The 18,991-nt window shown below is 42.8% G+C and overlaps 1 protein-coding gene across 1 annotated transcript in view; it reads right to left on the reverse strand.

Moving 5' to 3' along the window:
• The window catches only part of TMTC1 (transmembrane O-mannosyltransferase targeting cadherins 1), a 139,956-nt gene that overhangs the window by 13,535 nt on the left and 107,430 nt on the right, over nucleotides 1–18,991 (reverse strand). The window contains exon 12 of the mRNA XM_061345846.1: nucleotides 5,023–5,166. Within this exon, the coding sequence (XP_061201830.1) occupies nucleotides 5,023–5,166 (144 nt within the window). The remainder of the gene's footprint in view (nucleotides 1–5,022; nucleotides 5,167–18,991) is intronic.

Genomic DNA, 18,991 nt, shown 5'->3' on the forward strand with positions numbered 1-18,991 from the left:
GTGCTGTTATAGAGCCACTTATGACTTAGTTAAATTGTACTTCGCAATTAAAATATTGCTAAGTTAAATCTGCCTGGGACCTCTAAATAATTCCTTAGTAAGTCAGTCATTAGGCTAGAGGAGTCTGCTCTTCAGATCCTAACATTATGAACAGAGATAGTTGAGAGCTGGCTATGCTGATGAGCTAGGGTTCTCTCCAGACTTGATCCGCATTTATTACCATGGAAAACCAAAAGGGTTTTCTGCACAAAAATCTAAGGATTAATCTAAGGATATTTATTTGAGCTACATTTCTCCAGTATCTCTGTGTATTTCTTTCCTTGGAAAAATGAGGTTTCATGAACAAACATCTAAGGATGTTTAGCTGGACTGGAACATTTTCCTAGTGTCAGTTGTACAAAGAATATGAATAGCAGAAATTTTGTTTGTTTTTTTTTTATTTACAAAAGAAACAAAAGGCTTCGGGACACAAAATAGGTGAACACCTTGCCGCTTTGGCCTTAGATTTCATCTGAATGACATGGTCGAGTAACCAGATCTCATTTATAAGGTGCGAATTTCAGCTGATAATATATGTGGCTTTGCAGATTTTTCCCCTTTCTAGTTATGTAGCTGGAAGAATATTTTGCCTGTGCATTAAGCTAAGTAAAGCCAGTTGTGCTGGTCTTTTTCTTCTTCCAGTGGTGTTCCATATGAATTACACGAATGAAGCAAAACCAAATAAATAACCACTTTTCTCCTACACTAATTAGAGACCAGCTAGCTTGTCCATTTATAAAACTTTTGGCTACAGTTTCGTGACACATTTTTATAAATCAAAACCAGATGACTGCTTTATAAAGGTATTGATGTTTGGCAAAAAACCCCTAGGAAATGCCAGCTACAGAAATAAAAGGATTAAGTGATCCACTCAGCAGCAGTAAAAGTCTCCATTACCATAAGCATGCACTCTGAACGTGGGGCAGCCCTCTTAATTACTCTTTTTTTTTTCTTTCCCAAGTGGCCTTTCTTTCTTTTTTCTTTTGATCCAAGAACAATGTTTGTCTCCTGAAAGTGGGGGTAGAGAGGGAAAGATTAAGGCATCTTTTTATGTGACAGACTGAATTACATCAAAAGAAGCAGATCCAGTAGTTTCTCAGAGGGCTTAGGCCTGCAAGATACCAGGCGATCTGGCCAAGCACTTAAACGCATACTTAACTTTTATGTATGCAAGTTGAAAATTAATTACTGGCTGAAGTGCTTTTCTGGATCAAGGCCAATACTTTGCAGGATCAAGGCTGTGGCTTTTATAGATCTCCGGCAGTTTGGGAGAGCACAGAGAATTGGAGGAACAGTCATATACACTAATTTACCATAAACTGGGGATCTGGGGCAGGAAAAGCTAGGTAATCTACACTTTCGCTATGACAGAGAACAAATTCAACTGATATGAGGAGTCTATGATCACTCAATCTGATTTTTCTCCAAAGACCCGCCCTTACAATGCCCTCTCCTGACTTTCTCTTCCACTCAAGCTCTCAATCTGCCCCCTACAATCAGTGTGCTTGAGCTCAGAGCAAGACAAAGCTCTTTCCACTGGTAGCATCTCTCCCATATTTTTGCAAGTTCCCCAGAGTTGGACAAGCCCCAGTTTAAACCACTCCACAGAAGTCTGATGATGCACAGGGCTGTGTGTGGGCAAATTTCAGTTGCAACATAAAGAGTAACCTAGGAATTAGTGCCTTAGGGAATGTTTTAACTGTCAAGATTCGTTTTATTTTGTAAAGTTAGTTCTGTAAAGCCAGAATCACAGAACTCAGTAAGTGCTCCACTTGGTTCACAGGGAGAGCTTGCAGTGTCTAACTCTGCCTGCCTGAGAGGAAGCCTCTAAGCCTGTTTGCCTCCCTGGTTTAAAACCAATTCAGGTAATTTAGATGCACTCCTTTGCCATTCATCTATACTATGCAGATGACACCAAAGTGGGGGAGTGGACAATACACTGCAATGCAGAGCTGCTTTTCAGAGGGACCATGTCTGGTGGGAATCTCATGAAGTTCAACAAAAGCAAATGCAAGTCCTGCACCTGGAGTGGAATAACTCCATGTGCAAGCACAGGTTGGGGGATGACTGGGGTCCTGGTGGAGAACAACTCAACCATGGGCCAGCAATGTACCCTACATGGCAAAGGAAGCCAACAGTGGGGCCAGAGAAGTGATCTTTCCCCATAAAGGATACTTGTGAGACCCCACCTGGAGCAATGTCTGTCAAGAGTTGGGCTCCCCAGTGCAAGAGGGCCAAAAGAGGGCCACTAAAATTCAGGGCTAGAGCACCTGTTGCTTTGAGGAAAGGCTGAGAGAGCCGTATCTGAGAAGGCTCGGGGTGACTTCATTGCTGGCTGCTACTGTCTGGCAGGAAGATACAGAATGACCAGAGCCAAACTCATCTCAGAGGTGCACAGTGACAGGACAAGAAGCAACAGAAGCAAGGAAATTCTGATTAGATATAAGGAAAAATATTTTTCAGCACAAGGGTGGTCAAACACTGTAACAGGTTTCACAGGGAGATTGTGGCATCTCTGTAACACCTTGGAGGTGCTCAAGATTCAGCTGGATGCAGCCCTAAGCAACCTGATCTGATTAGACTTGCTCTAAGCAGCAGGACCTCTGATTTTCAGAGGTCCATTCCAACCTAAGTTATTTCTTTAATCTACTATAAATTTGACAATGCCAGAGTTTGGTTTTTGTTGGTTTGGATTTTTTGGTTTGGTTGGTGTTTTTGGGTTGTTTTTTTTTTTGTTTGTTTGTTTGTTTTTTTTTTTTTTTTTAGGAAATAGGCTACAACATGTATGTGGTACTGATGGATAACTATAGCACTTCATGCGATGCAGAGTATCCTAACCAGAAACCATCCAGAAAGCCAGATGCACTACCACTGAACATTAACACTCAGTTTGCTTCTTTAAATGGAAGAGATAATGTTTCACTCTCTAAAAGATCCTAAATCTCAATACACGTAATATCTACCTGCATCTTCAGACAGTTACACAAACCTGTGTCATCACACTCACACACATACATATCCAGAAGCCTGTATCAGAGAGAGCAAACAGTCCTCCTTCCCCTGAATGGATGGCTTCACTAAACATTGACTAAATCACGGCAGCAGGACACATTGTGTTATTCTACATTCAGAAGAGAAGCAGTCCTTTGAATAAACTCAGTGTTTCAGTGGCATTGTTTCTAGGCATTTCACTTTCCCTCTGGAAATGAAACCATAACACACTCAAAGCCCATAAGAGTTATGAGCCTTTTCTTTATAAGAAACAGTGTACTGAATATTGGAGTGTTTGAGGTATGGTTATACAGAGTACTGCAAATAAGAAGTTCTCTCCTATTCTTCCTCCAACAGAAAGCCAAGATAAATATGTACTTCAAGTGTTTGTAATATTTTATTTCTCATCTCTTTACAGAATATCCCACAGACTATAAATTTGTGAGGTATTCTGAATGATATTCATCTCAGTTTTTCATGCTGTATCTCCAAAAAAATGAATGTATATAGAGAAGTTACATATTTATTTAAAGGGAAGCTTCAAAACAAAACACAAGAAAGCAGCATCAGGCTGCTCTGTGTCACTGATGACGGGGCATGAAAGCAGAGAAAGAGATTTCTCACTTTTAGGTAGGACATCTTTGGGTCTATTTTAACTAAGAAATCTGTTGGCATTGTTTAATTATCTACTCACCAATATTTATTGTAAGCAAGAATATGATGACATACTATTTTATTTTAGGATATGTAAACAAAACCAGAGGCTTATTCAGCCATTACTCTGCAATGCTTCCTGAGAACATTCATCTTCTGGCACATAGTTGTCCTCACTACGTGCAAGCAGAAAATAGAAACATCCTTTTTTCCTCTAGGACTTCTGTAAAAAAAAAAAAACCCTTAAAAATTCGACCCTGTGGTCCTCAAACCAGACTTTTAGTAAATCAGAAGCAACTGATGCTTAGATAGTTTATTTACAAGGAATAACGAGAAGCAGATTCCTATATGGGAATAGCAAACCCATCTTTCCAAAATCCTGGAGATACCCTTTCTCAGCACTCCAGGAGGTGAAATCTAATATCCACCACTATATTTCCACACTATGAGCAGGGATGGGTGTAAGGAACTCAGCAGAATTCAACTGGAAATTCCCTATGCCAGACAGTTTCGTTACTAGTCCTAGTAAATACGTGGGTGGAACCTGAGTGTTTTCTTTTAATGAGTTTAGCACAAGCATCACACACCTTTAACATAGTACGAGATACGGCACCACGGAACAACGCTGAGCATGTAATATCCAAAGGGGGATACAATATCTTAACTATCACATTAGGAAAACATGACACATTGCATACAAAACAAACAGCAGTTCTAAGAGACTTTCCCACGCTTCCTTTATCCTTTGCTAGTGCAACAAATCCAGTTTCTACCCATCTGCTGGGTCATAAAAGAGCCCATCAACAGGCCAGATTTAAACATTATTGACATGAGATGTCATGGTGCTGCTTCTGGCTTATATCCTCTTGTATCAATATTTCATATTAAAAAAATATCACAGAGAATAATAAGGCAAACATGATGAATTAAAAGGACAATATGTATTTTTAAAAACTATTGCCACTGAAGATTAATTTCAATCAACCGAATGTGATGAATAATACAAAGACCTTCCATTTCTCTTGCAGTAAGACTGTCTTTACCATTTTTCTTTCTTGTGAATATTTCCAGTAAAACCCTCACCTATTTTCTAATTGCAACACAACTGCAAACATCACCTTAAGTGATGTAGTACACAGCATAAAGATATCCAAACTACCATAAAGATACCCAAACAAGCATAAGGACATCCAAACTAAGCCTTACCTTTGTGCTGGCACTGTTGGCTGACACTAAGAAACAATGCAACTCCTCTACCAATTGGCAGAAAAAACTAGTTTGGTGGTGAGTGTTGGGAAAATGTGAATTTCTTTGGTGCCTGTTCTGTGTTCAACTTACTTGAGCAGGTTGCCGAGATTAAAGAGAGCTCGATTGTGCTGAGGGTTTAACTGAAGGGCCCGTCTATAGTACTCTTTTGCCTCCACCACATCTTTGGTCAACGTCCCCAAGTTGTTGAGAGCACTTGCGTGACGAGGGTACAGTCTAGGAAAAATGAAACAACAAGTTACAGATACTCATTAATTGACAAGTAAAGCCAAAGTCACTGATACTGCCACCGCTTTCCACCACTTGGTAAAGGGAAGGATGTCAGCTAGGAAACACTGTCTTCCCTTCATTTGCAGCAGGTCCTCATGGGACCCTGAGGAGCCTTTTCAACTCTCAAAGAGACAGCGAATCAGATCCTCTTCTACAGTTCCTGTATGCCTCCAGGGCAAAAGGGAACACTGAACACTTCTGAAAGTCTCTTTTCCCCTCAAAGCAAAAGACAAAATGACTAAAGCAGCTTTAATGTTTTTATGCAAAATGTTTTTCAAGCAAGCAAGAACTGCCTTATCAAAAATATGTTTCCAATGGAAATATGTTTTGAAATACACAGAAACCAACAAAACAGTTTTAATTGATCTGTTTTGTTGTTTGTTGGGTTTTTTTCTAAATCAGTTTTCCACAGTAAAAGTAACAAAGTGCAAAAGGAAACCTGAAATCAGCCGTTGAACAATGTTTTCGGGACCAAACAAAATGATACAAAAATATGCAAACAGACTGCTTAACAGTATGAATTCCCTCAGCTTCTAGTTATATTTTTTTACTACGTGGCTCAGTTCTTTTAACTGATCTGTTGATCTTTACGTCAGTGTGTTTCAGTTACAACACTACATATTGACCCAAGTGTTAAAATTCTCCATGAACTAAGCAGCATGTTACGGTCCATTCAGCTGCTTAGATTCTCAAAGTTGTGCTCGTACATTAATATTTTGGTTTGGAGATCTTCCACCAGAAAACTCTAGAGGGGAAAATAATCCAGGGTAACATTTAGCACCCAGGACCCCTTGTGCCATAGATGGGGGAAAACTGAGCTTCATTATAATAAATGAATAAATCTATGTCAGTAGCCCACAAATCCCAGGCAAGCTGGAAGACCAATGCGCTGAGGAAGTCCAATGCTCTGGTATGAAATGGTGCACAGGTGCTTGCCCACTGAACTCAAGATGACCATTCATGATAGGGAGGAAGCAGATTAAGATGGGCAATGCTTGGGTTTGAGAAGACCTAGTCACAAATCCCGCTGCCACTATAGATACTCTGTTTTAAATGAGGACACCTGACATTTCTTCGCCTTAGGTCCCTGTTCATGGGAAAGTGATGTGGATAATGACATTAAAAATAGCTGGCTATGATAGCTCAGGGTACAGCATGAGGAGGGGCATTTAAAGGAAGAAGGGATTAAGACTCCATAATATAGGCTGAATATGAAGTTTGCAACTGTTTTTAATCTAAAACTTTCCATGGTGTGTTCTTTTGCCTGGAGTTTTTCATTATGTCAGTTCAGCCCTGGGATTTTCTGTGCTTAAGTACCATGAATAATTTAGTATTTTACACACTGCTGCAACATTTGTATCAGTCACATTTTTGCTTCACAGAATATAAGTGATTTTGGCACAGTCTTACTTGGGGGTGAAGCTGGGAACACATGAAGGAACTCCAGGGAAAATGGACATGCACCAGTAACGGACCCAGGATGTTTCCTACACCTAAGTAAGAGAAGAGCCCAAAGTCCCTTTTTTTTTACCCAACAATAAGCCTAGCAGACAGAGATTACTTATTGAACCTATTATAATGACAGAAGATAAATGTAGCGACCACCACTTACAGTAACTAACGACTGCAGACTCTATGAACCTCCGTCCTGTACAGATAAGCATACTGTCTCTCAGAGGTAACCACTTCTGCTGCAGGCCCTCAGGTGCATTGCCCAGTGTCTCCACTCACCCATACCACCTGCATTTGTTGCTCAAGAAATTTTTGAAGGGTTCCCCAATTGGTTTTCTCACAGAGGAGCAGAGACTAGGAAATTAATGGCGAGACTGCATTTGGCACAGGAGTAGTATTGCTTTCCATCACTGACGTTACCCAGTGGGCCTGACACATTTTGGGATGTGAGAGGCTACCCACGCACGGAGAAGAATCAGCAAAGGACAAGGTGGTAATGAGTATACAGTGTTGGATCTTGACCTTGGCCCTAAAACCCACTGATCATCAAGGCTAAGCCTCCGCAGCTGAAGCAAGCTGGGAGAAATGCTTTCCACAACAGCAGCAGGAGAGGAATGGGAAGGACCAAGCTTACTTGCTCTTCAGCACTTGAAAAGCAGCTCTGTGTGATACCTGACCAGGATCCTGAGTGAAGAACGTCTTATCTATCTTAGGGCAAATCACCAAGGGCTCAGCCTTGTTTCCCATTTTTCTATGTGATTCTGACATTGTTTTGGACCAAAAGAAGGTCTGGGAGGTATATTTCTGAGGCTGGTATTTTTCCAGTTGGCTATGATAAAAGCTGCGCACTACTTTTGTCAGTATTCACACGTAAAAACAGCTTTAATATCTGACATGAAAGTGCTTCAGTTATGAGTGGGCAAAAGTATTTCAGACAAGTCTTGGAAAAAAAACAGATTAACATTTTACAGCCCTAAACCTGATGATTTTGCTCTCAAACTCAGAAATTAATTCTGTTCTTGGCCTCTGTTGTTCCCATGACATTTTAGGCCCAGAAGATTTCCTTGCACCAATGTGGAGAGGAATGAAAACTCAAGATTAAAAAAGAGAACTGATTTCACCTTTAAATTGCACAGTTCTGACCAGCAGCTACATAAATACACTTCTGCACTCAGCACTAAAACCTCTCGACAGCAAATCACAGGATCCAAGCACAACTCCCATGCATCCTGGGCTCTGCTTCTTGTGTTTTACATTTATTCATTACATCTCATTGCCTTTTCCAAGAAATGTAAATGAAAAACCAGAACCCCAGCTAGCAAAAATTGTCAGCTTAAACCCGCTTAGCATGTGGCCTGAAGAACTTCTGACATTTGCAATTTTACATACCTGAACAAATATTGAGAGAATAATCTGAGCACAGTGAGATAAGGCAATGGCATTGAGCTTTGCCATTAGGGTTCAGTTCTTTACAGCTTTATTTGGAATATGACTTTATTAAGGCGGTAGAATGAGATGCCATTCAACTTGAGTTCAGCAGAGCTATAACCAAGCCTTAAGAGAGCATCACATCTAGTAAAGTAACCAGAGCCAGGGGCTGAGCCCATGACCATCCATGCTGTTGTACTGTTAAACGTGGTTCCCAACACTTTTACACCACCCTCAAATAATTGCCAGGAATGCTCCAGGGCTAAGCCCAGACCAGGGTTTGGTCCCAGCAGCTAAGTTGGGTTTGGCCACTGTTTCTCAAAGGATACACATACTGGCAGGGGGGTTGGAACTTGATGATCTTAAGGTCCTTTCCAACCCTAACTATTCTATGATTCTATGAATACTTGTGGGTCAGTTTATGCCAGCTGACCTAAGGGCTAGAGAATGGGGACCAGACTCTTTATTAGCATGATATTGACTAAAGCACTAATGGCCTTAATTCAACCTACCCTCTGTTCATGCACACCTACTGCTGTTACTAATGACTTCCTGGGGATAAAACCAGAGTAGAACAAAGTCTTGTAGCTGGATTTACAGAACTGTGTAAAACTTGACCATAAATGACTAATTAAACCAACATTTACTTAAGAACTCTCAAAATGTTTCTGCAAAACTTGCAGATACACCATTTGCAAAGTGGTTTGCTGTACGTAATCTATTTTCTTAATGAATGGAGGCACATGAACACTGTTTTCCATTTTGATGTTATCAGGAGGCTTGTGCTGTTTCTCAATACTTTTGGAACAGGCTCCAGCGATTGCCAATGTCTACTCTGCTTATTTTGACCATGAGCCCCCTGATGCAAAGATTGTGTCTTCCCACATGTATCCATTTTTTGGAAGGGTCAGAAACCCATTACAGGGCAAGAAGGTGTCCAGTTAACCTGAGGTCTCTTCATGCCACTATAATGACAATACTCAGAAGCCAGACCTTATTTTACAGTCAGGATACTGAGATGCAAGGAACCAGTTGGAACATGTATGCCTTGTTTTGCAACCTCTCTCAAGAAACAAAGCTTTCTATCCGGACACACACAGAGCTGTATTTTCCTTGCCACCACCACTGATAATGGTAACAGTCTGCAGGCAATATCCTTCTTGCTATGCATCTGATTAGGTAGAAATTCCTCTAGGCTTCACCTAATCAAATGCAAGTGCTGCATTATTTATGAAAGAAAGCTGAATTTCATTAAACTTATTCTATAAGAAGCAGTTCATGTAAAAAAAAATAAAAATCAGTTTCTCCTTTCTTTTAAAAATCAGAATATTTTTCTTTAAAAACCTACATTCACAGGCAACTATAATAGAAGTTTTGAAATGGAAAAATTGCTGTAGAAAAAAAAGAAACCAACCCATAAAAGTATATTTTTAATCAGACTGGGATTTCATTTCTAAAGGGAAGACAAGTGGGATGTTTCCTTGTCGCAGAATGAATAATTCAAATGATTCCTCCAGTGCTGTATCTGCAATTGTCAGAATAGATTTAAGCAGCTTTCCCTTTAACTATTATAGGTATACACTGCACAAGAAGTCCTGCTAGTAATTATCCCCACTTCTTTTAGGCTAGCAAAATTCCCTCTAATACCACCAAACAAAAGCCTTATTGACTTGCATAGCCAACAGATTCAGTTTCACAAGAAGATACCAGTAATAAAACATAACACAATCATCAAAATGCTGATGACCATTTATTTTGCCTTTTAATTTAATGGTGCTATTACCTGTAACATCTTTCCTTTGATTTAAGGGGTTTTGTTTGGCACCATATCTGAACTACAAGACAGTTCCAGTAAAAAGAGAAAGGGAGGGAATCTGTTGTCATGACTACAACCTATAATCCACCAAGAATTTTAATTCTTTTAATTCAGATTGAGAGAGACCACTTCAGCAACTGGCAAGCTCTCCTCCCAGTCCTGCCTTTAAACAGTCCTTAGTCTGGTGCCAGAGGTATTCAGGGGGCAAAAGCCGTTAGCGTGACAACTCCCCACTTGCTCTTAAGAGCATTATGTGGGTTTTGCACAGCCATTGCTGTGCAGGGACAGATGATAACAGGGGACCGGGCCAGACCAACATGCAATAAAGCCTGCGTATCTTCCAAAAACAGCATGGAAAAGGCTTCAATGCCAGCTTTCAGGGTCCACGCAGCCCCCAACAGCCACTGCATGATGAAAGGTTATTGAAAGCAGTCCAGAGCCACCTCTCAGAGCTAGGACAGCCATGAGATGTCACACGCTAGGGTGCGATTCTCTCTGGTGTCCCAGCCCAGTGCTCAGCCCCTCGCCACTCTCCAAGTATTGATGATAAGCCTGTTCCCAGTGACTTAAAACATGAGCCCTTAAGACTATTATAAAAGCTGTAAGCAACACTGGCTATTATTATCCTAATGGCCATGCTATGGCAGCAGCAGAAAGAAAAAAACCTGCCTGCGTTACCTTGCACAACATTCAAAGGGGCTCCACGCGCATTAATTTCTGCTAAAAAGAAGAATCAGCAATTTACTCAGCTGGGAAGAACAAGCGTACCTGGTTTTTTTTTAATGCATCTTTTGATTAAAGAATGCATTTAAAACCTAGCATTCACAGGGAACGTTCCACCTTTGAAGCAGCTGTGATTAATTACCACTGCTGAGCTGCCGTGACAAAACAGGTTCTGTTACCTCTCTTGTTCCTAAGAGGAAAGGAGAGGCTGAAAGCCCCTGGGACAGACCTCCTCTCCTAAGTCCTCCATAGTGCAGGACACGTCCCTGCTGCCTGCTTTCAGCTCTCCCCGTGCATGCATGACCCTGTCACGGTGCTCAGCATCCACGAGGCTCACTTCAGCCAGATTAAGCACGCAGTCAGGCCTTAATTATTCAAGCCCAATTACTTGCTGGCAGCATGGCAACTAGTTTTTAAGGCACGTTTTGCCCCATTCCAAAATATACAGTAATATTTTATTAGCATCATTTTGCCAACAAAAGTAAGAATGTTACATGAATAATGTTTCATCTGTGCCAAATTTTTATACTGCCCATTTTATATTTATTCCAGTATACTATTTCAAGCCAATTTTCCAATCTTAATATTACCTCACACTCATGTTCATGTGTCTACGTAGCTCTCAATAAAGCTCTATATCACGCTGAAATTAAAGCTTGACTTGATGTAATTCTGAGACCAGTCATCCTATAGGGAACAATCCTGCACTGGCAACAACTCCGGCCATGGCCTCAAGGGTGGCACCTTGTTCTAAGAGCTGCTCTACATGATGTAGAGACGTGTAGGGTCATGGAGCCAGATCCTATGTCTTTCTCAAAAATACTTTCAATTTGCAGCATTTGAATTCCTTTTACAGAGAGAGAGATGACCCTGCAATATTAAGCAGCAGCTGGTTTTCTTCTGAAGAGTTTTTGTAGTTGCATCAGTATTTCCTCAAAGGTAACACCCTTCAGCTTGGCAGAAGGTTTGTGGCAGGCTGGGGCTTTCTATATTTAAAAAAACCCAAACCCAAACCTGGAATGCCTGTTGAAAAAACAGTAGGTGAGAGATCTAACGCTTTTAGGTTCTATTGGAAGCCTCAGGCATAATCTTCTTCAGTGAAAGCGTGACAAAGCAGTCAGACTCCTGGCTGTACACAGGTTGGGTATTACATCACACTCATTTCCAAGTACTCAGCTATGAGATGGCCTGGTTCAGGGCCTGACACAACACTGGGAGCAAGACAGGGAGTGATCCCACCCCAGCATGGTGCCAGGAGCTCTCAGAGCATCCCTTAGCAGCTCTGTGGATCCCATTAGAGTCTTCACTGGTGTTACATGGACTGGCTCAGGTCCTGATAAAGGTCCTGCTCAAGAATTCAGTGTGGAGAGTGCCTGATCAGCAGTGCCTATAGCTAGTTCAGACACCCACCTAGGTTGGCCTCTCCCTGCTGCTGCTGAAGGATAGGGGGTCCCCTGCCAGATGCCTTGGGTACCCCAGCCTACCTCAAGGTCTTCTACCTTCTGGTGGGCAGAAGTCACCCACATTTTGGCACTGAGCACCTACAATGTGGACACCGAGAGATGGTGCTCATCTCTACCACATTTCCCACATGGCCTAGGACAACTCTGTCTCTCAGGGTGTCCATGCCCTGTCACTAAAGGGACAATAAAACTTCCCTGCCTCTCCACTCACAGCACAAGCCCTCTGTGGTGATGACAACCTCCAGCTTCAGTCAGTGGTCAGCACAGTGGATATTGATCTCAGCTGAGATCTCCAGAGGCGACTTCAGTATAAATAGTAAGTGCTGAATCTCAGCCAGGGATCAGTGGAAGGAAGAAGGGTCTTTCTCCTGCTGCCTGACCACCCAGCTGGCAGGAACAGCAGCCCATGGGCACCCTACCACTACAGTGAGCCCCAAAGGCTGATAGGCAGAGCACAGGGCTCTGTTGTACCCTAATATTGAGGAAAACCTCTCTGGGACAGAAATGAGGGAGAAGAGAAGCTGAATAGATTTAATCTGTACATTGACAAAAGCCCAGTTAACTCTTTGGAAAAAAAAAAACCACCCAGAAGCATGCCATTGAAAAAACAAACCTGCAGCTCATTAAACAATATTACAATTTCTGAATTTTCATTAAATTTTCAAACTTGGGCAAGGGCAGAAGCTTAAGAGCTCCAGTTGAGGAGAAAACCAGGATTTGAAGTCAAACAATGTTACAGCTAAATATAAATAAATAAAATGCTTCCTGCTAAATTCACATGTTCCCTGCAGTGCTGAGGCAATATGAGGTTATCAAACTGGGCTGCCTGCTTGTGCTCTCACATAAAAAATTTATGCAGGACTCATGTAAGTCCTGGAAAATTCCAGAAACCACTCAAGCCAAACAAAAGACTAGTAATTCACGACGTGCCTGACTTACAGACAGCGTGAACAGTGCAGGCACATCCATAGAGCCCACAGAAACTAGAGGTATGCCACGGCAAACAGGAGACCACTGCTTGAGTTCTTCTACCAAACCACTACACGAGGGGATGAAATAACAACCTGTATCTCACTGAAACAGATGGGATGAAATCACACCTATCATCTCCCAAGGTTAAGAGGTGCTGGAGGAAGCTGTACAGCCCCACACCGCCACCCGTAATCACTGCTGTCTCCAAGATGTCTGGGGGTTGCCTCAGTCTTCGGTGTAAATCAGAGCAGAACCTATTCCAACAGTGCCCAAATTGCTCAAAGGGGCCATTCAGAAGTCTGGGGATAAGCAGAGTGCCTCAGCAACTCCTGCCAAGCCTTCACAGAAAGTCTCAAGGTTGTCCTTGACAAACGTGTGCTGGGAACCAATTTTTCTGCTGACCCGTGGTAAGGAGCAGTGAAGGCAAGTCTCTGATGATTTAGCACGATGATAATAAGTGCTACTTGGTCATTCTTTGATCAAAGTTTCCACAAAGGCAAGGACAGCCAGCTAGGGAAAAAGAAATAACTGTGGGATCAAGTCATTAACCCTTGGATCTGAGGTTCTCATTAGCCAAAAGTGAAAAGTAGACTCAAACACCTGAGTAATACAGCCATAAGTCTCTCTCTGCATAGCCCACATAAAAACCAAAATAGATGCCTTGTCCCACTAAGAAAACAGCTTTGCAGCTTCATTAGGGAAACAGTTTCCATTCCCCAGATTTTTAGCTCAGTCCCTAATATTTAAGTAGTCAGAGCAACGATGCAGTGCCTGAGGTAGGCTACAGAGCAGTCATTCTCACAGCTGATGGGGGCTCTTTTCCAAGAAGATGCATTTGAAAAGCCATCAAGTCCCTGAAGCACAGTGTAGAAGGACCTGCAACCATGACAGAAGCCATGTTCTAGAAAAGGGCCCTGGCTGTAAATACCATTGTCCAGGGGAGACTTATTTATGCATCAATGTGTAGGTTCCATCACTGTCAGTGCAGTTACACATTTATTGCCTCTGCATCAGGGCTTATGGCTGCACTTACGTCAGTTCTGGTTTTGAGAAAATAAAAGCCCATGCCTTGATTAATTAATATTTTATCACTAAAAAGTAGAAAAACTGAGCAGAGGTGGAGCACACCTCAAAACAGGCAGGGATCAGCACTTTATAGAGAACAAATACATTGCACTGGCTGAAGGAACTTGGCCATCATCCCATGCACTGTGTTGTAAAGGCCATTAAGTCTCTGATTCAAATCATCAGGCAGCCTTCTCAGCCATCAATTGCTACTAAATTACTCAACAATTCTGCTTGCTTCAGGACAACCACCATATACATGTACACCAATTACCCCAAAAGCCTACTGTCAAAATACAATTCAGAAGAACACTGTGCAAAGATGTTTCTGACTACTTGGATGTGATCAGCCTCAAGTCTGTAACACCCACTAACGCAGTGCATTATGTGAAGTCTCTATGAAGATGTTTTATCAAGTGTCTAAGCAGAGGGCTTGCTCCAAGGGCCTGACCTAAGTACCATTAAGTGTCAGAAGGGCACTCACAGTTTCGGGAGCAAACAGAGCTGTGCAAGTCGCAGCAAAGCAGCGCTGCACATTTTTGACTCACTGTAAAAACAGGCTAACAAATGGTGCTGGTATTTTAATTCTTTCCAGAAATAAATCACAGATGGTATCCAAGGCCACCTGCAGTCCACGCTGAGAGGCATTTTCAAGGCACACACACAGGCACACACACACACAAAGGGCCTTATGAACACAATTTTTTTACTGCATGGAGAGTGCAATTTAACTGAATTTAAACAACCCCAGATACTGTTGATTTAAGATATATAAAAACCCAGTGGGAAGGTGTGTGGGAAAGCTTAGCAGGAAACCTGAGTCTCCCTTACAGGATTAGGGCTTTATTTCTAAAGTGGAGTGAGGAGAAAGCAGTTTTACTTGCTCCTTTTCTTTCCACTCCAGTGATGTTATGAACTGGTTTTATTCCCTCAGTGAGGGACATAGATATGGCACCCACACTGATTCCTCTCCCTCCTCCTCCATCTAGCCTGCATTCAAGTACCAAGTATACACAAGCATGATCTCGTGACACTTCTTGATGCCACAAACCAGCACTCCCAGTTTTCCATGTGTGAGCAATGCTCTAAGCTGTATTATTTGCAAGCTCTGTGAGAGCCCCACCACATGTCAGAGCACCAAGTGTTTTCATACTGGTTCATCTGCCTCCTGGCCCACTCCCTCCTCCCTCTTAAGGCTGAGCACCAGGGCAACCCCCTGAGCTGCAAAGGAAGCCAGCCCAGGGATTCCTGCTTGCTGGCCAGAGGCCCGCTTCTCTGGAAGATGCCTCAAAGAATGGAGGTTTCTGCAAGGCAGGCTGGTCCCCTTCTCTGCTCTGTTTGGTCAGAAGCATTTGGCAGAGAGAGTCCAGAGGGAGCTTATGGCTATGAACCTGTTGATGGTCATACACACACACACAGGCACACTGCAGACGTGTGCATTCTCATGTACACGCACACCAGTGCATTTATGTACATAAATTCACACCTTTATATATGGTGGATGCTTCCTTCAGAACTCTACAGTATCAGGTATTACACTGATGGTAAGAGGCAGTTCACACACTTGCCCATGGCCTCCCTGGGAAAGGCAGCACCCCAGAGGCCAGTGCAGAGGTGCCCTGAGGTGCCTGGTGCTTGCAGGGCCAGCCTAAGTTTCTACTTCACCTCTCTGCCTTTGCCCTACTGTCTGTATTTCTTTCTTTCTATCACTTTTCATTTTTCAGTCCCCCAATCCCATTTCTGTGACTTTCATCTAGCAAAAATGTTATGAAGAAAAAAATCAGTTATGATTCCACCGTTTATATTATGTGATGGTCACAGTATCAGCCTTCAGACAAAGATAACTCTCTCCCTCTATTAACTTAAACACAACATTGGCATTTTTTAATTAAGGGAAAATCTATATGGTTTTATATGCAAGAATGCAAACATGAATTTTCAGATGCTGACCAGACATAGAAATGCAGCTTGAATAGCACAGAACTAGTATTAGCACATTTATTCACCCAACTCCAGCAAGAAACCCAGCAACCTCCTTCAGCCCCACCTGCTGCTCCTTACATCAATCTGCCATCCATAGGAAGCCTGGCCCTGGCAATGAGCACATAGATAGATGGTAAGACAGTGCTGCTTTGGGAATTAAAACTTCGAATGAGTACCATTGTAGCAGGGAAGGTGAATTTCTCCCCCTCCCCCCAACTGTTAAAAGGGTTATTAAAGACATAACGAATGTTCATCAAACAGGTTTTAAGCCTCTGCTTGTTTCCCCCTCTGCATGTCAGCACATGTGCATTCCTGAGGAGCAGTAGAACAGTCTCAACAGCAATGTCCAGCAAACAAGGCTGGGGAAAAGCAGGACAAAAGCCTGGTAGCCATCAACAACAGCAAAAATGTCTTCATTAGCACATCAGAGTTGTTCTTCATATTTGTGTGAGGTTGCACAATGTCATATTCACACTCACAAACACGGAGTGGCAAGACAAGTTTTGCTTCAGACAAGACCAGCACTGTTTGATCTGCAGGAGCAGGAAGTCTCTGAAATGCCTCACAGCACCTGCATATCTGCAGCAGAAGCAGCAGCAAGGACGTTAAGGTCAGCTTTCAGAGCAGCCATGGTCAACTCATCTCAGATGGAGTATTTCTGGCCTTTACTTTTTGCAAGGAAACAACCCCAAGTATCTCCTGGGGTCACTACCACATGTCAGGCAAACCAGTGAAGCAGTCCAATCCAGCAGTGTGTTTTTCTTGTTTTACTGAAGGTAAGCTGAAAGGTTTATAACCTGCTGCTACAACTGCAGAACACCAGCTGCTCTTCAGGTCTGCTTTATGGGTAACTCATCTTGCATCTCCAAAGTGCTGTGCTTCTACCATTCCCCTTTTAGAAACCCAACATACAGGAGGAGCCCTTCCTGCATACACAGAATTTGTATTTTTCATTCTCCACATCACCAATTCAAATGGTTTTCTCCATTTTTGCATTTCATTTCAGTTTCATTTCCCCCACTCTTGGGCAACATAATTAGACTGCACTTATTACCTAAGCCTAGGCAAGGTCAGGGTGTTGTGTCAATGGCCCCTGGGCTGGGGAATGAGCTTTTTGACAGGCCACCTGCAACAGCATCAACAACTGGTTGCCGGACTCGATCACCAAGTTTGCCTTGGAAACTTGTGCTGTTGTTTCACTGTCAGAGAAAGCACATTCTCCTCCAGCACTTACCTGCCCTGAAGTTAACAGAGATGTACCAGCAGAGGACCAACCTGATTTTGAAAGCAGGAATGGGAGCAAGTGATTAAAGTACCAGGGATCAGCTTTCCCAGGATTTAGTCTCAATTGCTATTATTTCACTACGTAACCTGTGTGCACTTCAACATCTTTTCCCACAGCTCTAGCTACAACATCACCTACCTATTTCACAGGAGCAATGGGTTGCTCTGCTGAGTAACTACATGGCAACCAACACTTCTGGCAGAGCAGCAGCGCGTGGAAGCGCATCGTTACGTTGGTGGAATGGTAATTGCAAGCGGTTCAAGCAGCGGAGTGCAGACTGACAGGATCACTTTTGTTTAGCAAACAGTTAAACTCATTCACCAGAGATCAAGCAGACCTTACACTGTAATTTGGCACAAGCTTAGAAACGAGTTGGAATGGTGGATGAGCCATCACACATGTGCCTCAGACAGGGTCAGTATGAGGCACATGCTCTCTCTTTCCTACCTCCCAGGAGCTCCCAGGCAGTGACAGTCCATGTCCTTAATGACTCAATTTCCTTATTAATTCCTTCATTGATCTCACTGCACACTAGGCAGATACAATATTTTGATCTTCCCTACTTGTGACAGTGCTGCTGCCAGACTGCAAAGCCTCTTGAGTAGCTTGCGTTTGCTATAATCTGGGATCCAGGTGGATCCACCTGACCTCACCCAAAGAGCAGACACCCAGAGAGAGATACCTGGGGGAAACCAGGGAAGCTTGTTGTGTTAGCACTTCAGTGGCTGGTCTGCCTGCTCCCTGATGAGAAAATACATGGAGTGAGTAGGTAATCCAGCTTCCCAGCTGTTCTTCCATTTTCAGGTCAGGCCAGTGGCCAAAAAAACACCAAACTGTCAAAATCTGGTCAGGATATTAGAGCTACTACTTCCTTCTCTCTACCTGTAGAGTAACTGGTCTATAATCAGAGCAGTGATTGCACAGGTGGAATGTGTGAGAATGGGTAAATAGCTTGGAAATGAAATCTGTTCTTAGCTGAGATACTAGTCTAGGGTCTTCTACTATAGCCACCATCATGGCCAGGTTGGACGAGGCCTTGGGTAATACGGTTTAGTGTGAGGTGTCCCTGCCCATGGCAGGGGGGTTGGAACTTGATGATCTTAAGGTCCTTTCCAACCCTAACTATTCTATGATTCTATGTTGCCTGTCCCACATCCATCATCTTTTCTACTGCTTCAATGCAGCCACCACATGCAGGCACCTAGCAGAGGCTGCAAGGCCTACACACAACCCCAGGCATTTCAGAAGAGGTATGTCTGAGGGAAAGACATGGAACGCAATTCTCAGCTGGAGAACACACTATACTTTTTACTTGCACTGTTTTATTGCTTATTACACAAATAACCACTGTGACAGGAGTGGGAAAAAGGTGTAAATATAGGGAAAACAAGTGCAGAGAGACAAGGGATCAAGTAATGCAGCTTCCCAGTGGTGGAGCCAGATGGAGACTCCCAGCTCCTGGTCTGCACTGCTCAGTCAGATAGCAAATGCACACGGTTGGTCTCACTTTTCAGAAGAGCAGCTAATCCTGATAGTACTGAAGTAAGTAAAGCACTAGCCCTGGTGTCACTGAGACACCAGGCA

The sequence above is a fragment of the Neopsephotus bourkii genome, unplaced genomic scaffold (genome assembly GCF_033783945.1).
Source record: "Neopsephotus bourkii isolate Nb327-2 ecotype Australia unplaced genomic scaffold, CSIRO-AGI_Nbou_v1 NB_244, whole genome shotgun sequence".
Lineage (NCBI taxonomy): Eukaryota > Metazoa > Chordata > Aves > Psittaciformes > Psittacidae > Neopsephotus > Neopsephotus bourkii.